The 25,473-nt window shown below is 47.1% G+C and overlaps 1 protein-coding gene and 1 long non-coding RNA gene across 3 annotated transcripts in view; one reads left to right on the forward strand and one right to left on the reverse strand.

The window, feature by feature from the left end:
- LOC148006592 (uncharacterized) overlaps positions 1 to 15,584 on the reverse strand; it is a 65,893-nt gene extending 50,309 nt beyond the window's left edge. Inside the window, exons 1-3 of one of the 2 annotated variants that reach the window (XR_015684877.1) lie at positions 15,374 to 15,584; positions 2,766 to 2,931; positions 286 to 443 (exon numbers count right to left, since the gene is read on the reverse strand). This is a non-coding gene — a long non-coding RNA (uncharacterized LOC148006592). Of the gene's footprint in view, positions 1 to 275; positions 444 to 2,765; positions 2,932 to 15,373 lie in introns of both variants that reach the window. The other variant, XR_015684878.1, reaches the window with a different exon arrangement.
- Positions 15,585 to 15,883: 299 nt separating this feature from the next.
- Positions 15,884 to 25,473, forward strand: part of Rab22a (RAB22A, member RAS oncogene family) — a 46,512-nt gene continuing 36,922 nt past the window's right edge. The window contains 2 exon segments of the mRNA NM_001398945.1: positions 15,884 to 16,176; positions 17,465 to 17,544. Coding sequence (NP_001385874.1) covers positions 16,141 to 16,176; positions 17,465 to 17,544 — 116 coding nt within the window. The 5' untranslated portion in view covers positions 15,884 to 16,140.

Below are 25,473 nucleotides of genomic sequence, written 5' to 3' on the forward strand. Positions count from 1 at the left end.
TCAAACAAAGTGTGTGTGTGTGTGTGGAGGTGCCTCTGACCCCTACATGTGCCACAGTGTTCACACATGCTCACACACAAACACATGTATGAGCATACATACATAGACAAGAATGTTTTTCAATTTAAAAGGCACCAAAAAGTAATTCTAGAATTGAAAACAACATCTGAAATTCTAAAATTCACTGAAGACTACAAAATTCTCCAAATCTCATTTGAGCCATGCAAACCTTGGGCTCTTAGCGAACCCCATGAAGGCAAACAGGAGCATCTCACCACTGCTCACCAAAACCAAATGGATCGCTGAGGAGGCAGCAGAGACGACTCCGCACGTGGAGTGATGGCTGGCTGCTCTCTTCTCCCACAATGTGAAGGCAGCAAGGCTGAAGCTGCATCATCCAAGGCCCGAGAAGAAAAGCTGTCAATGACAGCCAGTGCAACTGCCTTCAGGAATGACATGAAAGAAAGACACTGTCAGGTTAAAAACCGTCAGAAACACTTAGTTTTCCACACAGACACAACCAATGCTGGAAGAGCCCAGGCTGTATGACGCGGCACCGGTTAGAGACCTGTCTTCCATAGGAGCCAAGTGCATGCTCCTGGCCACTCTCCTCTACGGCCTTTATGACCTGAAAGGGTGCATGCTAGTCTGAAGGGAGATGAGCACCCACCTGTGTGGGTAGTGGTCACTCCCCACACAGGCTCAAAGGGGCTTTTTTCTCCACCATGGACTTAGCACCTCACCCACACAGAGCGAGCAGCCCTGCCAAGGCCTGCTCTGCCTCCAGTGAGGCCTAGCATGGAGGCCTAGCATGTAGTACCTAGAACACTTCAACTCATTTCTGTAGAAATCAGAGTCCCCTGAGGGTTTGATTGGTATTCAGACAGTGAGGCAGGCTCCAGGAAGTGGAGAATCTCGAATCTTGCCTTCAGAAAACCAACTTGAGGCGTGGCATGCAGCCTGTACCACCCGGAACTACGCTGGAAAAGGGAGGTATACAGCAAACACAGACTCTAATTACCATGCTTCTGTCTGACAGACAGAAAACAGGTCAAAATACCACAGTGCTGCTATGTAAAATAAACGCTGACATTCAGTATAATATGGATTAACTTGTCAAGTGTCAGTCACTCTAACAATGGGCACAGTAGAGTGAAAATTTGATAATTCGTATCAGTTATGTAAAGAAGGGAAAGGCAGAAGCCAGTTTTCAAATTGACCTGAAGTAGTAGCGACTCTGAATCATAGGGAGTTTTGTCTGTTTTCAATAATCTTAGTCTTATACACAGCAGTCAGGCTCACAGCCATGCCCCCAGGACAGTTCTGCACTGGTCACTGCTGGTGGCCAATGGCAGTACAGAGAGGCAGCACCGAGCATACCACTGGCCAGTTCAACACTCACACTGCTGTGTGCATCGCTAGCCCGCAGTGCCTCAGAGCACACACAGCTTGGGGCTGCATCTCCCCACTCCCACGTGTGCGAAACACTTTAAATGTTATTAAATCACATGAGGGAGAGTTATTTCCATCTTAATTCACCAACAAAATTAAAGAAAGTGCCCTTTCGGTGCTAATGTGTCTCGAACATTCCCCTAAGACTAGTTATCTGTCTTTTCTGTTGAGACAGAGTCTCATGTACCAGAGGCTGTCCTTGAACTCCTGATCCTCCTGGGTTCTTAGATTACAGGTGGGTGTATGCCAACACTCCTAGAATAATAATCTTCCTTTCAATACAAAGCAAGTCTCTGTGAAGAATTTCTTGCAGGTAAAATGGGTGTAGTGGCTTTAATCCCAGCACTTGGGAGGCAGAGCTGAACCGATCTCTTATGAGTTCAACGGCAGCCTGATCTACATAGTGTCTAAGATAGCCAGGGCTACAGACTAAACACTGTCTCAAAGAAAAAAAGAAAAGAAAGGGAAAAAAAATCTTGCAGGCAGCAGTATCTATCTAGGATTTAATGATGTTATTTTATTTCCTTCATATTATATATTTCAAAATGGCTTCAAATGTATTTGATATAAAGAAAAATACACATTATACACTGATAAAGTAAAAAATAACCAACTGGCACACAGTGACTGATTTCTGAATTGATGCAATCCAAGGGAAATAATTTTACTAATAATGTCACATTCATACCTAAAAGAATTGTACCTCTTACTTCAAGTACCAAAAAGGCATTTTCTTTTATGAAGCATTTTGCCTTGTGTGGACCAGTTGGTTCCTGGGCCCTCCGAAGTTCAGAAGACCCTCCAGGGGCGGCACTAAGCCTCCACCCGTGCAGTTCCCATGGGCCCTTTGACAATGGTGCAGCACCTTGTTTGAATTGAAGCAATGAGATTGAGGCTGCCCTTTCTCCGTGTGGGAGGCAGCACTGTGTGGGAGGCAGCGCTGTGTGGGAGGCAGCGCTGTGTGGGAGGCAGCAGCGCTGGCCAGGTGCTGAGGGGAGTCACCTCCCCGTGACATTTAGCTGCTGCTCTTCATTATGTCTCTGAAGACAAACTAAATCAATCAACAGCCCATGAGCTCTGTGCTAACCGAGCACGCTGTCTCCACATGGGCACCTCTGAGGTCCGACTGCTCTCTGCTGTGGGTCCTACTGTGTCGATAGCACCCTGTACCCCACATGCCAGAAGCACCCCTTCCTCTTAGTGTGGAGGACATCATGACAAAAGTCCCCTGTGGTCGAGTCACACCCAAGCAGCCAGAGCTCTCAGCATGACTGCTTGGCGGCTTCTGGTCAGGGGAAAGTCCTCACTCCTACCTTCTGTCACCACCAAAGCCAAACATGTTCCCATCCCCAGGGCTTGAGTCTGGCTGCTTCCTTGGCCTGGAACACTCTTCACTGGAGTCCTCTCAGAGAACTTTCTTACAACAACAACAACAACAACCCGTCTGCGTTCCACTGCCCCCTCTATTTTCCAGCAAACCTGTGGAAGGAAAAAATGTATGTTTGCTGTTCATCAGCTGTGTCCCTTCCCCCTTTCTCCCCCACAGAGGACGAAGCTTTGAGGAGCTCATTGATGTGCCTGGCACACACAGATACTCAATGAAAAGTGCAGAATGAGGGAACGGATGGTAAGAGCCTGCCGAGCTGCTTGCCCGTGTCCCCTGGCGATGGAGGCAGCACGTGAAATGATGTCGCTCTTAAAAGGGTTTTCTAGGATTTACATTTCTGGCCACTACTGCTTGCTGTCTAGCAACTGTTGACAGGAATGAGGGGTGAGGTCTACAAGATGGTGTCAGGGGCAGGCAAATATTCTGGGAGCCAACAAGCCCAGGCTGCACATGAACACCAAGGATCTTAATAGGACTCAAGCCAGGCATGAAACATGAAATGGAGTATGAATAACTCCTTGTTCCACTGTTTCCATTGTATGTTCTTCATTGGGGGAATGAAAGTCACCAGCTTCATTCATGAAACCTTAACAGAATGCAGACAAGCAAGCCTTCCCGGAGAAGAGAATTTCCAATAGTAACGTCACAGCAACCGGCCCAATTAAAACAGAAAATAAACCAACACTGGTCATGTCTTAGTTCACTTGCCGTCAAGACCAAACTGCCAAGCCAGGTTCACGCGGGAAAGCACTAGCTCTGCAACAAGAAGCAAATAAACAGAACAGGAAAGAGCTCGGCAGGGCCGGTATGGTCTGCAAGTAGGCTTTTCTTCCCAGAATCCCATGTGCTTGGCACCCAGTCTCTGTCCACTGCATAGTACTGGATACGTGTGCACACCACACACACACAAACACACACACACACACATTCACACATACACATACAAACTCACGCATATACAGATATACACACACACGCGCGCGCGCGCACACACACACACACACACACACACACACACACACACACACGCATGGCCTGTATTTACTGAACTGTGTGTGCCCACGGTACCTGCTGCCAGCAGCTGTGGCTGTTACCTGCCTTACAGGACAGAATTCCGAGCTCAGCCCTCCACATCAGTGGCTCAGACAGACAGCTCATTTCTACCATCCAGCCACGTCAACATAGCTCTGAGCTCACACAATCGAAACCAAGTTCTTATCTGTGAGGTTGTATCCATTTTGCAAAGAATACCAAGATTTATTTTCCTTTGACCATAAAGCCAGGCAACTATAAAACAAAACTAAACTTATTTGATGATTTAAACATTTTTTTTAAAAACCCCAAGAAGCTATAACTAAGAAAAGGGGAATTATCTTTCCCAATGCTGAGCCAGTACTCAGCACTTGTTTTAAGAAAACCAAACTAGGGGCTGGGGATTTAGCTCAGTGGTAGAGCGCTTACCTAGGAAGCGCAAGGCCCTGGGTTCGGTCCCCAGCTCCGAAAAAAAGAACCAAAAAAAAAAAAAAAAAAAAAGAAAAAGAAAACCAAACTAACTACTGTCGGCACCTTCACCATTCAACAGGCAAATGGGACAGGCTTCCCGTGAGCCCAGGAATCTAACCCTGATGGCCTGTGTAGAAGTCACTGCCCCTCAGGACGTCAGCTTCTTATAGCAGGCCACATGGAAGCAAATGCCTAAGCCTGCTGTTGAACAATGTGCTTCACAGGGCTGAAGGACAGCAGATGAAGTCAAAAAGAAAGAAAATAAACTCATCAGACTATTTTCCAGAAGAAAAGATTCAACACTGGTACAAAAGCATGTCTGTAGACAGCAAAGGTATTGTGCAAAGCATCTCTGTCCAGACACCCAGAACTCAGAAGCCCTGGAGTCCCCAGATGCAAAGGCTCCTGGGTCCAAGCATTCAGGCCAGTAGGGGAAGGGAAATGACACACACAATCAAGAGGTGAGTCCAGTTAGGAGAGGGGGACCGGAGACAGCTTTCCTGTACCAAAATGATCCTGAGCTGGCCCTCCAGGTCAAGTAAGGATTTGTCACTAGGAAGAGAAAAGGGCATTGCAGATACAGCAGGAGCACAGCAGAGGCAGGACAGTCATCTTCTTTGGTCCAGGGACGCAGGAAGTCTCTCACACAGGAAGCCACCAGCCCCTGACTGAGTAGCCACAGTATAATTGGGTTTAAGTGGAAAGGTTAGGAAAAATAAACACAATAAAACACAGCCAATGAGGTTCCTTTATTGGTCCAGACATGAGCAGGGCTGAGGCTGCAGGCAGAATGTTCCAGCACGGTCAACCCAGCAAGCATTTTCATTAAGAATCCGTTCTCGGGGCAGTCCCGATATTTACGACTCTCCATTCAACATGTCATCCTGTCACTATAACTCTGTGTGAGATATGACACCCTGGGCCAGACCAATTATCCACACGATCCAATATCCTGTCTCTGACACGGCACTAGGGGACACTGGACGGAGCATGGCGGACGTGGTCCACCATGTCTAGGTCCAGCTCAAAGCAGAAGAAGATTAGTTGACAAAGGCCAAGGGGGTTAAGGCTACTCACAGAATTTACACTTACTAAAGAAAAAGAGAAAAGGGGGGTACAATGAAGCCGTCATTACCTGTGAGAGGGTTTTCCCAGTCTCTCTATGAACCCTGCCTAAGTTTCTAAGAGTCCTGTGGGATCTGGGGAAGACTTGCATAGCCACTCCTCATCCTGCTGTTCAGAGGGGCTCTCCCTCTCCCTAACAAGTTCCAAGGATGAATACAAAGCCCTAAATGGTGACTGTCTCTACTGGCTAGACCAGACCAGCCAAATCTCAAAGATTCCTCTGACTGGTCACTGGCTTTTTGGGCCCCTGTTGATTTAATTGAACTTCAAAGGCAAGTTGTGCGAACAAAATTTGTATCACTGCCATTCTCCAACGAGACGCCACAGGCTGGTTTAGGAGCTCTTGAGAGCACAGCCATTGGACACACAGTGCTTTCTACAGCAAGTCTCAGAGGGCCGCTGGCGGTTGTGCCTAGCGCCATGCGCTGGGCCAGCCCAAAAGCCCAACTTAACTCACAGGCATCCGTCCTTTCAACACCACGCACACATGGAGATTCTTCTTTGATTTGTGGCTTTAATCACAGCTTCTAAAACCTGTCGTGATTTATGACTGTGACTTTTACAGTGACGGTCAATGGAAAACATTTACTCAGGTTACCTGACTGGTGAGACCACTACATCTAAGCAATTCCTAAGCCTCACTTTGCTGTGACACATCTCAACTTGTCTGCAGACCCACTGGCTGGGGCAAACCTGGAGAAGGTAATTCATCATTGACACAGTACTGATAAATAGAGCACAATTATTTAAAGATGCAATGAATTCACTAGTCAGACCTGAGACACATTTAAAAAGACGGAAAAGACCTAAAAGATGGCACCCGCCTCTGGAGCAGGGAGGTTTCTATCTTCTTATTAAAACTATTCCAAAGTACCAAGAGGTTCTGTCCCAACAAGACTAGCTTCTCTTTGGCCAATCTGCTAGTGGGTTACCCTTCTCCCAGACAGGAACAAACTCTTCTATGGACAGACTGGAGACCTCATGGCTCATGAAGCCTGTGGTGGTTTGAATGAAAATGGCCCCCACAGGCTCATATATCTGAATACTTGGTCCCCAGCGGTAGAAATGTTTAGGAAGATTAGGGGATGCAGCCTTGCTGGAGAAGGTGTGTCACTGGGGATGGGCTTAGAGGTTTCAAAAGCCAAAGCCATTCCCAGTTAGCTCTGTTTGTCTTGAGCTGATAGTCCAAGACAGCAGTAGCTGAGAGCCTGAGGTCGCATTTCCTGCATGACAAGCATAGACTCTGGGTCTCTGAAATGTAAGCCTCTGATAAAGTCTTTATCAATTGTCATCTCACAGCAATAGAAAAATAAAACCAAGCTCATCCTAGCCCAGCTCCCCGCTTTCCTGTCTCTCTCCTTCCAATTCTTGACACTCAGACCACACCTAAGCACTGCTCTTCAGCCTGGATGCTCTGGTTTTTGGAGACAGGGTCACACACGTATCTCTCTCCGACTGGCCTGGAACTCACTATGTAGACCAACCTGGCCTTGAACTCACAGCAATCTGTCAGCTTCTGCCTCCTAGGTGCTGGGTTTAAAGGCATGTGTTACCAGGCACAGCTGGAATGATTTTTAAATCGTTCCTTTTGTAAAAAAATATTTAAAGCATGACAGACAGACAAGTGCCCCAATACACATACACCCAAAGGGTTTTCTTTTTCTTTTTTTTTTTCCTCTTTTTTTTTTTTTCGGAGCTGGGGACTGAACCCAGGGCCTTGCGGTTGCTAGGCAAGTGCTCTACCTCTGAGCCAAATCCCCAACCAAAGGGTTTTCACAAACAGCACATGACTATCCAAAGAGCACTGGAGGAAGAAAGAGACCTTCACAGGAGCTACAAATCTCACCTGGCTTCCTTGCTCCTCCTGTCTCTACAGCCTTGACAGCTATGCTAGCCAACCAGAGCCATAGTCTGAGTCCTGATAGCCTGGCTCCTTTAAAATCCAGCCATGCAGCCAGCCACATTGGTGGAGAGGGCTCCCTAGGTAGTTTGGAAAGCAAAAAATTTCACACTGTAGCTATTCCACCCTTGGTGGATATCTGAGTAGACTAACATCTAACTCTGCCAGGACGTTGCTTCTAAAGACACACCCAAGAAGAGTCTTATGGGAAGCTTTTTGATATAGACAGTGTCCAAGAGTAGACACAGACAAGAGTGGAATATTGAGCCATTCAAATCCTGGGTGCTGGAGCACTGGTTATGGTTTTGAAAAAATACTAAGAGTACCAATGGAATCTTCTTTTCACAAAGGAAAGCCTCTCACTCAGCTTCTCCTTGAATTGGTGTGTTTTCTCCTAGGCTGAGTCCTGAAAGCAGTAACCAGTCCCCAACGTACCCAATGCCCAGTCACTGCCTGACAAGCACTCAATGGTGACCACTGGCCATCGGCCTCAGCTTACCTACTTAACTCCCATGCCTTCCCCACTCACTCCATATGCTTTGGAGCTGTGCTAAGCACTCAGCCACTGAAACCACTAAGTCTCTCAACGGCCAACCTGTCCTGGTTCCCATCTTGGCTAACCCTCTGCAGTAAGTGCTATCCACTTATTTATTGCACTGCACAGAGCATTCTCCTCTAAGTACTGCGCAGTGCCATTGCTGTGCTTGACCATGGCAAGCCAAGGCCAGCACAACCAAATCTGATGAGCAGAGAAGCCACCTGGCAATGCCCATGTCAATGCTGCCAGAGGATGGCATAGAGTTCGGGAGCAAGGAGAACGGGCATCCAGCTCTATCTACATCTACTTGTGTACAGATCAAACAGGCTTCCCAGGAGACCTACCTCTGAGGTCACTCTGCTCTGACCACTGGACATCACTACTAGACTCATCTCATCACACCCACGTCCTTTCCCAGGAGCCTGAGAGCACAGGTACCTATCTCTTCTCTGGTTTGCAGGGCTACTCATACTCCTTTCCTGACAGAACAGCTCAGCTCTAGTCATCGCCTGGTTCAAGCTCTCCAGTGGCTCTGTACAACGTCCTACGTAGAAAGCAAGCATGTTCCTTCACAGGGCTCTGTGGGACATGTGATGTGCCAGTACCCGCTCCTCTGACCTAGCCTATGCTCCTCACTCACTGGGTACCAGACACACACATTCTTCTGGCCCTTGATTTTAAGGGGCCATCTGTAAACCATTTCTTGGGCTCTTCACATGAAATCCTCTCCCTTCACTGCAGTCTCCATTCAAGAGTCCCTCACAAAGCTCCAGAGACGTTTTCTCTGGCCCCTGGACACAGTCCCCAGGCTCCAGCCACTGCCTGGCACTGGCCTTCTCTTCTGGTCGTTTTGTTTCCCCTTCTTGAGAGTATCACTCTGAAGTCAACTGGACTAGAACTTGAGATACTCCTGCCTCAGCTCATACACGCTGGGGGTACATACACAAGCCTCCACACCTGGCTGTCCTGGCACTCTGGACCACATTCATGACTGTCTCTCCTCACAGCATCTCCCACAACCTGAAACGACAACACTGGTTCATATTAACCTGCTGCACACTGGTCTGTCACTGGACCCATCACTGCTGGGTGCCACCCCTACTGTAGTACCTAAGACTTAAGGCACTGGTAGTAAAGGTCTGATGAATGCGTGGCGTCTCCAATGGCTAGGGACTGGAACAAACTGCACTGAGGCTCCCTGGTACCATTCACTAGATTGTATGAACTATTCTGAACAACTTGTTTAACCTTTCTTCATCCCTTGTCAGCTTTGCTCAGCAACAATATTGGATAGAAAGTGGTAACCTCTTACAGTACTTGTACATAGGTTTATTTAACAAAATTTCTCCCAGCCCTAGTGGAGTTCTATCTTATTTATTTTTTAGTGTGTTTGTGAGGGATTGCATATGTTGTACCGTGGTGCAAGCACAGAGGTCAGAGGATAATTTGTAGATGTTCTCTCCTTCCACTACATGGAGGTCCTAGACACCAAACTGAGGTCAGCGGGCTTGGCAACAGTACCTTTATCCAGGCCATCTTCCTGGCCCTGTAAATAATTAAATGCCTAGGAACACTCACATCAGACCTTCCCATCATTAGACCTAAGAAATGGCCACTTGGGGCCGGAGAGCAGAGTTAGCAGTGAGGAACATGTACTGGTTTTTCAGAGGAACGGAGCTGAGCTCCCAGCAATTAATCTGATTCCTCTGGCCTCCATGAGCACTGTCCTCACGTGTACACCTACACACAAACACAGATATACAATTAAAAAGAAACAAATAAATAAAAACAAACAGTGGTTTTGCACCACTGCCTGGGTAAGTGGCTCTCCTGCCTGAGCCTCCCATGAAGAAGTTCAAGCAAAGCATTCAGAACCTTCTATTGCCTTCTCCTCAGACCCAAATCTGACTGGTCGGGATGTAGATTCTCCTACAGCCTCCAACCGTCCTTCCCAGTGTCACCCTGCCCTTCCCTCCATACCCCATTTCCAACTCTTCCACACTGCCATCAGATCAAACATAAAGGAGGCCATCTGGAAACTCTCTTACCACATGCTTTGCAAAATAACTACTGCCTTCCTCAGCCTGACTCAACACCAATGTCACTTCCCTTTCCCTGAAGCAGAATGAATCACTGTGTTCATGGTGCCTCTGCTCTTGGATCCCCCTCTTACCTGTGTTGAAACCCAGTGAGTCTGAACGCCCCCACTGTCTGCCACCCACTGTCAGGGACATCTTGGGAGCAGGGGTCTCTTTTGCTTCCCTCCCCAGCACCTCTCAAGGCTTAGGCCATGCATGTTGGAGAAGTCAGTGAAACAGTGTTACGAGGAAGAATGGCGATCCAGGCCAGGAAGTCAACTGCATGCTACTTCTGCACCTTCCCCATCAGGGTTAGGACCGACTGGCACTTTGAAGGGCAAAACCACTTTGTAAGCCAAGCTTGGTGGTACAGGCCTATAACCACAGCTACTCCAAAGGCTGGGGCAGGAAGATCAAAAGCTCAAGGCCGACAGAGCATATTTAAAACTTCCTTGGGTAACTCAGGGAAGCCCTGCTACAAAACTCATAAGTAAACAACACAGTGGGGTGTGATTCAGTGGCAGAGTACACGCAGGGGGCCTTAGGTTCCATCCTTAGCACCGGGAGGGAAGCGACACTTTATTATTATTACTATTAGTATTATTTTATTTTCTATATGAGTGTTTTATCTGCATTACATTGTACCGGGTGCATGTTTGGTGCCTGTGGACTTCAGAGGGTGTCGGGTCCCCCGGGGCTAGAATCCCAGACTGCTGTGGACCACATGCAGATGCTGAGACCTGAACCTAGGTCCTCTCTAACAATAAGTATTCCCAACTGCTGAGCCAGCCTTGCAGCCCTCAACAGCTTTCCTTTTAATTAGGTTATGTTGCAAAAATTCTGTTTAAGAATTTTATCAAAGTTCCTCTGTGAAATGACTTGAATTTAATTTGGTGGTAAAGAATGCCACTGACATCATGTTTTTCCAAACACAATTTCCAGGACTTCCTGACACCGTCTATTTGCCTCCTAGAAGCCCGAGTGGAATGAGACCACATCAGGCTGTGAGGGAGCCCACTGTGGACTCACCGGCCTGCTCATCCACCTACAGGAAAGAGTGGATGTCATCTTCATCCCCAGGATGACCACAGGACACCTGTGTCAAGTGTGAGTAACTTGTCAAAGGTTGCTCAACCCGACAATGGTTCTCAAGCAATATCCTGCTCACTAAGCCCAGCAGGAAAGTCACTCCAACAGGTAGGCCCGGGTCAGGCACAAGCCTCCAACACTGACAGTTTCACTTCATGGAGACATTGACAAAGCACTTTCCCTGAGACAAGTCCTTCCTTGTGTTGATAAAGCTTCACCAGCATAATACATCCAGGCCCACGAAAATGTACATATGCACATTTGTGGTTTATGGTGTGTGTGTGTGTGTGTGTGTGTGTATGTATGTATGTATGTATGTGTGTTTGCTTTATGGGTATGTTTATATGAATTATGGTGCATGTACATGTATATGTACATAGATGGTATGTGAAGTTTATGGGTGTGCTTTGTGTGGTTGATGGTGTGTACAGTCTATGGTATGTGTGTACATGTATGTGAGGATTATGGGTGTTTGTATGACCTATGGTATATGTTTGTGTGTGTGTATATATAAATGGGGTGTGTAAACATTATGGGTATGTTTTGTGTGATTGGTGGTATGTGTGGTTTACGGTGTGCGTGTTTGTGTATACATGTAAGGTTTCTGGGTGTGTTCCTGTGGTTTGTAGCTGTATGGTTTATAGTACATGATTTGGGTGTATTTTGTGTCTTTGTGGTTTACAGTTCCTTCTAGGGTGTATTCTGGGAAAGGGGCATGATTGCATGTGTTCAGGATGCATGTGTGCATGTGTTTGTACCTGTATAGTTTATGGGGTATAGGGATATGTGCGTGCATGTGCGTGCATGTGCGCATGCTTGTGTGTAGTTTATGGTCGGTCTAGTAAGAAACCTCAGAGCCTACAGTTGTGTCACACACCTTCTATCCTGAAAAGCCAATCATGTTTACACTCGGATCCCTCCTGGGTAAATGCATGGTCAGTCTCTAATTTAGAGACCGGTTGACTGTCTGAGTCTGGCCTTACTCCTCAAGCATTAGAACCCTCAACTGGCTCTTAAATTGTTCTACTTCATAGGGAGATTTTAGTAAAAGCAGTTGCCAACTTTGGATCAAATTCACATTGTGCAAAGGAAATGGCTGCATTTATGCTTCAAGTTAGCACGCTGCCTACAGTGGGATCCAGAGTGGTTGCAGCCTTTGCAGAGAGCATGGTCACAAACGCAGTGTGTAGGTGAAATGCAGTGTGCTTTGCTCTGGAAGAAGCCTTTCACTCAAGGTTGAGCAGCCACCACTCCCTCCGGCATTGGGATTCAGAGACTCCATCTCTATCCCACGGGCTGGGCTAATCCGATTTCCACCCAAGACCCAGACGTCATCGTTGGCACCCTGCTCTTCTTATGAACAGAAACATGCCCTCTCCCAACTTCCTCCGAGGATTCCTCTTGAAAACTGAACACTGGAAAGAAATGCAGCCCCCCGAACACTCATGTATTTTACACAAGGGTCTTTTGAAGCTAAATGCATCTTACAATAACTCACAGCATATTCAGAATTGAAATCCAGCTCTCCAACTCCTCCTGCAAACGTCTGATCATTTGTGACACTTTCATCTCATTTTTAAAAACCTTTTACTGTGGGAAATTTCAAGTATGAGAAAATGAAAGGCTAGTCCCCAGCTATTAGCGTCTCCTCCAAGTCTCAGCGTTCTGCCATTGTGCTGGCGGGCCCCTCCTCCCTATGTCTTGTTTACTATTTGTTATGGAGTTTGAAAGCTGATTTCACACACCAAGTCATTTCACTCTTGAATGCTTATTGCTGTCCGGGCTCTTCCTTTGAAGAAAAACATGATACCATTATCACTGCTGAAAAAGAAAAGCAATTCTTAATATTACCTAATACCCAACCTCGCTTCCATGCTTTTTCTTTTCACAGCGTTCTCTGTTCAGCCGAGGATCCAAATATGACCACACACTGTGTGCTCTTCTTTGGTCTCTTAGGTCTTTTTACGAGTGCCAGAGCCCTCTCATTCCCCATTCAACCGTCCCTTGTATACATTTAAATACATTTAAATGCTAACTGGATGAACAGATCTTATCAACAGTAACACCCCTCCAGCCTCTGTGAGCAAACCCCAACATTCGAAACCCTCAGGCAGACTATGAAGTGCCCTGCCCCACCAACTGTGAGGACCACTCAAAAACCAGAGGAAGAGCCCTCCCCTACCGACACTTTTAAGAGAATTCAGATCACTTCAACAAGCCATTCCTAGAAAATGCCTTTTTTTTTTTCTCCTGTGCTGCTTGGACCTGGAGACTCTGAATAATTTAGAAAAAAGACATCCATCCCCCACCCCCTCATCTTGCCTTCTTCTTGAGATTATCCAAACTTAATCAAGAATCATAAACCAGACAAGCCTCAGAATCCATTACTTTTAGCAGTAATATAACTGCAACAATATTAATTTGTACCTAGGCCATTCAGGACTTGTCCGTATAAAAAGGATGACCTGCACCCTGTCTGCAGGAACCTGACCTACACCAAGAAGCACCCAGTCCTTTCCAGAAGCTCTCAACCTGTGGTCAAAGGACACTTTCCCAAGGTTACTTATCAGATAACTTCCATATCAGATATTTCCATGACAATTCAAAACAGTAGCAGAAACACAGCTATGAGTTGGCAACAAAAAAAACATTTTATGGTTGGAGATCTTCCCAACCTGAGGAACTGTGCCAGAGACACAGCAGTAAGAAGGTTGAGAGCAATGACTTAGATAAACTGCCCGTGGAGAAGATTGGTAAGGTATCACCCAAACTGACAGGCATCACCCAGCCACCGGGTGAAGAGCATTTGTAAGGTCAGTCTGCATGAAGTAAACAGAACAGTCAGAAGGAATCAACCCATCTTCTCTAACGACCATGGCACACTGGACGAGACACTGACCGCTCTGATTCTTGGCCTCATCTGGAAGACAGGCTAATCCCAACACTTCCCAGAGTAGCAGCCAACATTTACTGAGTGTTGACTGTCCACAAGGACTCGTGTCACCTTCTTTGATGGTTTAATCTTCACGAAATTCCCTCATTATGCAGCCCTGACCAGCCTGGAACTCACTATCCTCGAATCCGTAAGACTTACAAGGCCTCATTTTGCGACGGAAATGACCCAAGAGGCTCTAAGTGGTATGGTGACCTGCCTTAGATCCCACTACAACTGAAGTGACCCAGGATTTCACCGAAGGGCTAGCTGATTCAAGAGCTAGGCCTCTTCGCCAGTCCCTTTTATTTTCTCTCCAAGTGTCACACAACATTAATAGAGTTGACACACACCCCAAGGGATAAAGTGTGCTCAACACTGCAATGGTCTCCCAAAAATCCTCAGTCAACATCAACCTCATCACTAGGGACTTTCAGGGAGGAAAGGGAAGAGGGCACAAGTAACTCGTAGAGCTGGCACTCAAAGCCCCAGTTGACTTTGGCGATTTGTGTATTTTGAGGTGATTTGGCCTCAACCACCAGCAAGCCTTCTTGGGTTTCGTATTTTTCTGCTCTCTTCTGACCTGTGAGGGAGATCTAGGGAATCGTGGCTGCTTCTAGTTCATCTTTGTAAATTCACAAACCCAACAAATGGCCCGAGCAGGTAAAGGTGGGCACTGAAAAAAAAGCGTTGGATAGAAAAACCAACGCTTCATTAGTCCATTAACCATTTGCACTTCGAAGGTGGCATCTCTCAGCTACTGTCCCTTAAAATAACCCCAGAGGAAAAGTGGAGGCTAAGAAGCGTCAAATGGAAAAGACCCTCTCGGGGTTGGGGATTTAGCTCAGTGGTAGAGCGCTTGCCTAGGAAGCGCAAGGCCCTGGGTTCAGTCCCCAGCTCCGAGAAGAAAAAAAAAAAAAAAAAGACCCTCTTGGGGTTGGGGATTTGGCTCAGTGGTAGAGCGCTTGCCTAGCAAGCTCAAGGCCCTGGGTTCGGTACCCAGCTCCGGAAAAAAAAAAAAAAAGGAAGAGACCCTCTCAAAATGATGGAAGCCGTGGACTCCACGAAGACATGGAGCTGGTCAGGCCCACAAGTGCAGGGGCGCTCCCACTCCCTAACTACGAACCCAAGAATGTTCCTCTGAGGTTGGGACTTGCTTTCCCTCTCACAGTTCCCAGAGCAGCTAAAGGAGAAAGTGACAGGAAGACAAAGTTTCCAACAGACCGAAGTCCTAGCCCGGGAAGGAAGGCCACCTGAGGAAGCAGGCACATGGTTAGGATCGATCTGAGGCTCCCGCCCCATCTAAGTGCACCCCACAGTCCTCTGAGAGGGACCCAAGGAGGGGCGGGGCGCCCCAACTGTTACTTACAGTCATCTAAGTCATCCTGCAAGTCCACAAAGTACAGGGGGAATCTCAGAAAAACCAAAAGACACACAGGGAGTTATGCGGGGCTGCGCGAACGGTGAGTCCAGGGCTCGCGGGAGTGGGATGAGGGGCCTCTCGGGCAGGGATCGGGGAGCCGCCAGAGCCCCCGAAGCCCGGACCCACTCACCCGCCATCTTGGGATGTGTTAGAAGGCGGGGCCGGAGGCGGGGCGAGACCAGAGGTCACGCCCATTCGTCGCGCTCCGCCCACCCGCCTGGCCCCACTCACCGGCCATCTTGGGACGGGTGGAAGGTGGGGCTAGAGGCGTGGTAACGCCAAGATTAAGCCCCACCCCGTTCCTCCCATTCCTTAGAGAAGATGGGGCCAGGGCGGAGCTGGAGGGTGGGGCGACGCTGAGGCTCCTCCCTGGTGCTCCGCCTACCCGCCTGTGAGCCGCAAGCCGGCCGCCCCGCCCTCGCGGAGAAGGTGGCTGCCGAAGTGGGCGGGGAGGTCAGGTGACCCAGCTGGCGTCCCAAGATGGCGGCGTCGGTGGCGCCCGGTAGGCCAAGGCGGTGTCCGGGCTGTTGAGGTGACTCCGCGGGACAAGTGACGGGTCGGCCGGACCGAAGGGCGGCGGCGGACACACGGCCGCCCGGAGTGCGCAGCAGGGACTTGGCGAGGCAGCGGCGCCGGGGGATGCTGGTGCTGGGCCGGGCCTCTCCCTCCTCAACTTAGGGCGGCGGCGGGCCCGCACCCCTGGTTCCCGGGCCATGGCGCTGAGGGAACTTAAAGTGTGCCTACTTGGGGTAAGTGGCGGCAGGCGGGATCCTGAGGGTCCCGGAGGCCAGGTGGGAGTGCCCCGGCTCTCCAGGGCCTCTTGCACCCCTTTACGCCCTGCATGGGACACAGTACCCCCGCAGACCCTTAGGACGGAGGGACCACCAGGCTGTGCCCCACCCAAGGCCCCGAGGTATCAGGGTGGCCCCCGGCATCCCGGAGCGACGCCTTCATTCTATGCCATAGTGAAGTAGCCCACAGGTAGTTTCCTTCCAACTTTGCGAGGGACACCTTTAAAGTTAGCCAAGTCTCTAAAAGTTAACCCCCCAGCAGGGCTTTAGTTTTTTATGAGCACCTTTGGCTTCCCTTCAGCAATGTAGGATGGTTTTGAACTTTTGGGAAGTCTTTGACACTTCTGCAAGAGTTACTTTCCAAAGTTTGCTCTTCTCTATAGCAGGGAGGAGTTCATTACCAGGAAACCTCCAGGACTTTGAAGGTTCAGCTTCCGGTCTTCTCATAGTAGTTTGGCCTTTTCAGAGCCTTCTGATGATCTCTTTAATGGTTGGAAAAAGAAATTCCAATAACTACACGGTTTTTGCCCCTCAACAGGGTGGGGCTAGGGTTCATCCCTGATCACTCCCAAACTTGGCAGCACAGTTTTACTGGTGTATGTCAAAAGGCCAGTGAGTTCAGTCTCTTTTCACACAGAACTGAAACTTAGAGTCTTTTTCCTTTGGGAGGGAGCAGGAGTTCAGTCCTAGAGATTGAACCTAAAACCTTGTACACTCTAGACAAGCCCCACCACCGAGTTGTGTGTCCCCCCTGCTTGCTTACTTCTGTTTTGTAGCAGGATCTCAAGAAGTTACCCAGGATAGCCTTGAAATCTCAGCCTCAGCAGGACTTGAACTTGGAAACCTCCTGCCTCTGCTTCTCACATTTGCTAAAATTGCAGCCATTAGGCAGGCCAGCATGGGTCATTCTAGAGGTCCTGGTGTCTTCCCCAATACTTTCAAGAATGTTTCTCACTGTTTGGCCGTGACTGGGACTGGCATTGAACTCAGTTCATAAGCTAAGAAATCTGCCTGCCTCTGTCTCCCAAGCACTGGAACTAACTAAAAGCATGCACTCTTGGGCCTGGCCCCATAATACATTTTGAAATGTAATTACTTCACCGACTTATTACAAAAGCCTACTGTGTCCCTCCATCCACAGATGGAGATGCTTTTCCTGAAATCTCCTGCTTTATGCCACAAAGGAGTTTTAGGTGTCTACAAATAGGTTAGTGTTTCCTCAGCCACCCATCTTACTCTCTTTCAGGACACGGGTGTGGGTAAATCAAGCATCGTGTGGCGGTTTGTGGAAGACAGCTTTGACCCGAATATCAATCCAACCATAGGGTAAGAAAACAAGTTTATTTTCTTATCTATCTCAGGGTGCATGAAAAGTCATCGCAAGCAGAAATGTGATACTGGTGTAACTCCTGTTGTCTTGAGCTCAATGGAATTTTGAATTGCTGGGTCTCGACATTTCCAAAATGACTTGAGAGAATACAGTGAGGTTTGCTGTATCCTAGGAGAATTATCTTCAGACTTTGGAGATAAGAACGTCAACATAGAAAAAAGAATCAGTTGACATAGGAGTTTACAGACCCAGTTACACCTTGAATGAGAGCAAATGAAATCACATCCTGAAAATGTCCTTTTAGGCAGATCACTTAAAGTCTAGTTATAGTCCTTGAAAAGGAGTAGAATTGGATCCAAACCCTCTTTTTTTTTTTTTTTTTGGTTCTTTTTTTTGGAGCTGGGGACCGAACCCAGGGCCTTGCGCTTCCTAGGTAAGCGCTCTACCACTGAGCTAAATCCCCAGCCCCGGATCCAAACCCTCTTGAACATTGTAGCACTGAGGACAATAATGAATTAATGAATTAACTTAGAAATGTTCTGGGGTTGGGGGGTTGGTTGGTTATGCTTTGTTGTCGGGGCTGTTTGTTGGTTGGTTGGTTGGTTTTGTGCTCCTGGTGTCTGGTATGTTTTGACTGTTGAGGTTGACTAGAGAGTTCTTGAAGGTTTCATTGTTTTTGATTAGGCATGTATGTGTGTGTGAATGTGTGTATGTGAGTGTGAGTGCCCACCCTTGGAGGCCAGAACCATGAGATCCTCCTGGAAGTGGTTAGGAAGTGCCTGCTAAATCAGGTCCTCCCGAAGACAGAGCACGGGTTTAGCTGCTAAGCCATCTCCCCAGCCTCATATAAACTCAACAAAAATCTAACTATTTGACTGTCTGCCACGGGCAAACATGGAATTAACACTAATTTTTTTCTTTTTGAGAACCTGAGCTCTGTAGGATCTACTAGTGTGGTAAATTTGTACACCTAAGTAAGGACTAGACACTTCCTGCCAATCAACTGATTTCCTATCTTTAGAGAAAAGTTGTATGTCACTCGTCATCAGGATGTGATGTGGCTTTGTGCCACATAAGGAAATACTTTACAACTGTGAGGGAAACTTTACAAGACTGCTGCTTGAGAATTTGTTAAAATCTCTGGGTCTGTTGTGTGTTTGGGGTATGGACATGAAATCCACCACTATGTCTGCAGTTAAGACGGTACCCTTCCAGAAGAATTGGGTGTGTCCGTGTGTTTAAAGTAACACCTCATGCTCCTCAGGGCTTGTTGGGTCTTGCACTGCAAAGTGAAGTGCAGACACAAGTGATGAATCAGTAAATGCCGTACTTCATTCACAGCCAAGTCACAGCTAAAGCCTCAGAGCCCACAAGTGCTAAGACACCACCCCTTTACTATCAGAGTAGAGAGAAAAGCTGGGAGCTTTCCTTGCCTCGGCCCAGTCAGGCTCCCACTGTGTCCGACTGTAGCCGTGGCCCATACTTTATAGGAGAGACTACAAAGTCCCTCCTCCTGGATCCTTGCTTCCTTGTTTCTGCCTCTAAAGCTTCCTCCCTATGCTAACAGCCCAGTGTACCCTGGAGTGCAGGGTTCCTGGCTCTTCCCCACGTTCTCCCTCCTACAACTGCTGCCTTCCAGCAGCTTCACAGCCCAGTTCCCTTGCTTAGGCCGGAAGAGAACCCACCACCTTCTCAACTGTTAACCTGTAGCCCGCTGTCAACACACTCCCACCCACCATGTCACTAGATCCACCTTCTCTGCCCCTGGGAGCCACCGCAAGCCCAGTGAGTGTCTTCCTTTTATTGGGTACCAGCCATATGTAAGGAGTTCTGGGTGCTAGTGATTTAAACCTGGTGTCAGCAAACTGCAGCCTTGTCCTCTGCCCTCTCTCTTGGTAAATAATATGTTACCGAAGCAGTCAGACCTGCCTCTGTCCTGACCAAAGGCAGGAGTCTTGTGGCACACAAAGCCAGATTCTCCACCGGGCACTAGCGCTTTTATTAATTTGTTTTTGCAGCATGGTCTTGTCTAGCCCATGCAGGCCTGAAACTACAGTAGAGCCGAGGCTAACTCAGTCCCCTTTGTGCTGCGAGAGTAGGCATGAACCATCATATGTCTACCTGCACTTTTCAGAATACATTTGCTGAATCCTGGTTTAGACACTTTGTTCCTGCCATGATGTGGATGTAGTTTCCCTATAGGTTAAGAGAGAGACATGTTCTATGACCGTTGTGCAGAAAATGACTCTTTAGGATCTCTGTGTGATATCAGCACATGGCAGGCCCTGAGCTTTCTGACCAGGCTTGATTCCTTCAGGGCCCATGGAAAATGTGAAGCACTTAGAATCACTGGCATTAAACTGAAAGATGAATGGCTTGTACTTGGCAGAAAGTTAAGGAAGTGTGTACTGAATTGAAGTGTGTCTGCCGGTAACAGTGAGGGGCAGTTAAGAGTACCCTGAATAGCTAGCCTAGCAGACTGAAGGACCAGACAGAGGAGGGGTCAGGAGGCCAGCAAGGACAGGACAAAGTGAGACCAGCGAGAAGACCTGCCATGAGACTGTGAGACAGGGTCAGGCAGGAGTCCTTAAAGCTGGGGAAGGAGCTAGTATGAGAGGTACAGACAAGGCATGATGGAGTAGGGTAAGGGTGTCTGTGATTCCTTTCCCTCACCCATGGCTGCACTCTTGCACTGGTACCTCTTCACCTCTCCTCCTGCTGAAATGAGCATTGGGCTTTTTCAAATCATGTCCCCTTTGTTCCCAAAGCACCCTTTCACCTGGGTCATGTAACTCAAAGTCAGCTTCTCCGGGCCTTTTCCTTGGCCACCGGCCCATGTCTCCAACCCATGATTTTGACCAGCTCTAAAGAAGTGGGTGTCTATCTCTTCTCTACTCCTAAGTCCCTCATTCCTAAATGTGTTCTCTAATGGCCCAAATGTGTTATGGAGTAGGGAGGAGCCTTGGCTACAAAAAACCTTCTTGTTTGTGGACTTGAGTCGGGACCTCAGTAAGGGACCTCAGTGAGCACTGGTTAGAATTTTTAGGTCAGTGGCTAGGGTTCTGTCGGGTTTGTCTGGTTCATACCTACTTTGTGCAGTTTGGTGAGAATTCACTGATGTAGCATAGGAATCGTATGATAAAAGTCAACAGTGGCTGGCCAGACAACCACAAGCTGTGATTCAATCCTCAGAGAACACATGTGGAGGAGGACGAGGCCCTCGTTAGAATCAACACTGTGATGAGCTGTGCTAATCCTTAGGAGCTCATTGTGTCCCTTGGGTATGTTGGAGTAGTGAGATTGCAGTCACTGTGGGCATGTGATTGGGTCCCATACCATTGACACCAAAGAGCCAACCTGGAATACTTCTCACCAGGTAACCTGTGCCGTCAGGTGGCCCACAGACACCTGGGAAATCTACAGGCTTGTGACCATACTTGTGAGCAGCCCTCGAGAGACTTGGGTCTGTTCATCGTTGCCTGGGTAGGGAAGAGGACTAGCATGTCTTCAGATACTGAAGTCCAACCTCCTCCTCCCAGCCCGTACCAAGGCATCAGTTCTCATCCAAAACCCCAAATTGTCACCTAACATGGAGGCCTTCAAAGTGAAACACACACAACTCTGAACTGCAGCTCTGCCACTTGCTGATGCAGGTAAAGTGGTTAGCAAAGGGCTAGGTTGTCAGCTCAGTAGATGATAGCATTGACTTGCTGTTTTAATTCTTTTTAGAGTGTGTCTAAGAGGTTTATTCCCAGTAATAAAATGCTTGGGTGTTCCCTCCTGAGAAAGTTGAAGGCAGGAGGATGAGAAGTTGTGGGCCAGCCTGGACTACATAAGATCCTCTTTTAAAGAGAAGGCGGGGTTACAGGAAAGACTGTGTCATAGGGCTTTTAAGTTAATCTAACAGCAGTGTCTACTCTGACCCATTTCTTAGAGCAGCCACTGTTGCCATGGTTTGCAGCAGATCTCCTCACAAGCATACACACACTGTGCCCCCTCCTCCCACTACCACCACAAATTTTAGACATTATCTCCTGATTGACTCTTTAAAATGTAGGTCCTAGCTGTGCTCCTACCTCCTGCACATTTCTCTTCTCCATTTTGCTATTAAGGGTCTGTGCTTGAACCAGGGCATGGCAAGTGTTTGAGTGCACACCTTTGTGCTAGGCTGGCTGTGCATTTCCTAGCTCTCCTTGTACGCAGTTGCTAAGGGCTCCGTTAAGGGACTTAATCTCTTCATGCTTACATTTGCATTTTGGGAGTGCTCTGATTTGTTGAGGTGGTTGTGAAAATTTGGGTTAAAGCACATAAATGTCACATTTTGTTCAGATCTTGGGCTGTTTGCTCATCTTTCTCACTACCTTTGGTGTATCACACTATCATCTGTGTGTTAGACATTACTTGGCTGTGTCTTGCAGTTATGTGTCCCATTCTTAGACAAGCCTTTGCAATCTGAATGGTTTTCCATCGAACAAAGTCTCACTTTGGATCCACCCACCTCCTGTTGCTTGATCTCTTTGGCCCGATCCTCCCCTGCTCCATCTGTCCGTCTGTCCATCTGTCCATCCGGGTGGCTAGCAAAGTTTCTGTCAGTCTTGTCTTGTCTGTCATGTCTGTTCAGAGACATTCAGTGTAGGGATGTACTTTTGGTAATAATGTTTTGCCTTAAAGCTTTTTCTTTCTCTTTCTTCTACTGAGGTTCCCTCGTGTTACTGCATGCGTTACTCATGTGTGCCTTTATATTACCGAGTAGTGTTCCACTGCATGAGGCACCAAAAAATGTGTTCATCAGCTAATTGATAAACACTAGAGTTTATAATCTTTGCTGTTATGAAGAAAGCATATCTGTTTGGACATAAGTTTACTTTCAGGTATATATCTAGAGTTATTTAGAAGTGCCATTACTGGATCATGTACCAAATATTTATTTAATTTTCATAAGAAGCTGTCAGTTTTTCAAAATATTCATACCAGCTATGTGCTGATACACACATTTAATCCTAGCACTTGGGACATAGAAAGCAGGAGGATCTGTGAATCCAAAGCCATCCAGGGCTACATAGTGAGAACCTGTCTTCAAAACGAAACAAAAGAATATTCATAATACTTTATGTTCCATCCAGGACAGTGTGTAAGTTGAAATCTGTCAGTCCTCTGATGCCAGGACTGTGTCTCCCACTGCACATGGTGTTCTTACCTTTCCTGCACTTATTCCTACCCATTCCAATATTTGCCTTATCCCAAGTGTGTTGTTCATGCAATCAATAGCTTTTTATCTTCTTACCGTATCTTTTGAAGAACAACTTTTACATTTTATTCATAACATTGACTTGTGTCCCATACATCCAAGATCAGAAGGATTTTCTCTTACACTTTAGAGTCTGTTCTTTAGTTTGGTTTTGTTTCTGTGTTTTGAGACAGTCTCACTAGGTACCCTGGCAGGCCTAGAATTCTAGAGATCTGCTACCTCTGCCTCCCAAGTCCTGGGATTAAAATGTGCTCTTGATCTAGAAGTCCCATAGCTTCATTCTAAACTTGGCCCGAGGGCTGTTTGTCCTACTGTGTCTGCTGTGTAAAGCGATGCTTTTCCAATGGTCACTCTAGGCATTAGCTAGTGGGGAGCTCAGCAGCTGTTCTAGTAAACGTCTCTGGACCTTCATCAGGGATGGGCTGCTGTGTGGGAAAGGTCTCACTTTGGAAGTCCAGCACTATCTAACTGTAATACTTTTCAAATTTGGTTTGTGCTTGTAGGCTTTTTGCATCTGTGTCTAAAGTTCTAGGGACACAGTGCCCAATTCTTCAAGCATCTACTAAAAATCTGGGAATCTTCTAACTAGTTTGGGAAAAATTGATAACCTAACAGTGTTTGCTCTAGTCCATGAACGTGGTAGATTCTTCTGTTCTTTAGATATCTCTCTCTCTCTCTCTCTCTCTCTCTCTCTCTCTCTCTCTCTCTCTCTCTCAGTGTTTGCTCTAGTCCATGAACATGGTAGATTCTTCTGTTCTTTAGATCTCTCTCTCTCTCTCTCTCTCTCTCTCACACACACACACCACTTAAATTTACTTTGTAGTCAAAGCTGATCTTGACTTTTAGTCCTGTGTCTCTTTCCCTTGATTTTTCCTGACAATACTTTTAGTGTCAATGCGCAAGACTTACATATTTTATCTCAAAATATTACATTTTGGGGGGTTTCTTTGCTTTGAGGGTTTTTGTTCTTTGGGGGCCTTTCTTTTTGGAGCAGACTATTTGGGAATTGTCTTAGTCAGGGTTTGTATTCCTGCACAAAACATCACAACCCAGAAGCAAGTTGGAGAGGAAAGGATCTATTCAGCTTACACTTCCACATTGCTGTTATAAAACCCACAACTACCAGCCCAGGGATGGCACCACCTACAAGGGGCCCTCCCGCCTTGATCACTAGTTGAGAAAATGCCTTACAGCTGCTTCTCATGGAGGCATTTCCTTAAAAGAGGCTCCTTTCTCTGTGATAACTCCATTTTGTGTCAAGTTGACACACAAAACCAGCCAGTACAGGAATGAGGTCTCCACGTGTAGCCCATGCTGTCCTAAAACTCATAGTCCTCCAGCTTCAAGTCTTGTACTATCAGTGCCTTTCTTAGTTTTAGTTGCATGTTAATCATCTGTAGACACACACATGCTAATCATCTGTAGACACACACATGCTAATATCTGTAGACACACACATGCTAATCATCTGTAGACACACATGCTAATCATCTGTGGACACATACATGCTAATCATCTGTGGACACACATGCTAATCATCTGTAGGCACACATGCTAATCACCTGTAGACACACACATGCTAATCACCTGTAGACACACATGCTAATCATCTGTAGACACACACATGCTAATCACCTGTAGACACACACATGCTAATCACCTGTAGACACACATGCTAATCATCTGTAGACACACACATGCTAATCATCTGTAGACACACACTGCTGTGATCTTGCGGAGTTGGCTTAGCTAAGGCAACACTTCCAAGGATTCCTTGGGCTTTTCTTGACCGCACAGTCCTTTGTGGTGTATGCACATTTGATTTCTTCTGCTTCTTTATCACACCAAGAGGACTGGTGTAATCCGGTGCAGGTTTGTGCACTGTTGAGGCGTGGATAACTAGCACCTTTGTCTTCCTGACTTCTGGCAGATGGCTCTCAGCGGCCTTTTACAGTTAAGCTAATAGCTGCTCCTGCTGGCTGGCTAAGGATGGCCTTTCTCTGCTGGGTTAATAGAAATGGATTTTATATCAGGATGTACATATGTATGTCCTCCTTTGGTTAGAACAGGCTCCATCCTTGAGAAGGGTGTGCGTGTGCTACTCTGTGAGGTGTTCAGTGTATGAGTGTTCACAAACATGTGCTTAGAAGGGGTGTTTGTATGGCCCTTTATCTCTGTGGTCTGCACTGAAAGGAGTATTTCAGCAACTCTGTATGTGGCCTTGTCTGTTGCTCTAACTTGTTAATCTTTATTTTTGCCTGGATGCTGAATGTCAGTATATGTGGCATGTTTTCTTGATGCCCCCTCCCCCATAAGAATGCTTGTTCTTGTTCTGAGTTAGGCTCCCTGCATTCTCTTTGCATATCTTAAACTTGACCTGTTGATAACTATGTATTTCAAGCAGGTTTACAAATTGCATCCGAGGAGTATTGCTTTGACTTCCCCTTTACTGCTTCATGGAGAGCCCCTTTTACTTAGAGTGTTTGGATTATGCTACCAAACAGAGTTGCTACTAGCCATATGCAATGTCAGTCATGCTGGCTACATTTCAGTCCTTATCAGGAATGTGGTGCCTCTAGTTTAGACGCTTTCTGTGTATAATAGTTGTTGATGTGGTTCAGTTTAAATCTGCCATCTTGCCACCTTTTCCCATGTCCACAATTCCATTTTATTTCCA

Source organism: Rattus norvegicus, chromosome 3, assembly GCF_021556685.1.
Source record: "Rattus norvegicus strain SHRSP/BbbUtx chromosome 3, alternate assembly SHRSP_T2T, whole genome shotgun sequence".
NCBI classification, from domain to species: Eukaryota; Metazoa; Chordata; class Mammalia; order Rodentia; family Muridae; genus Rattus; species Rattus norvegicus.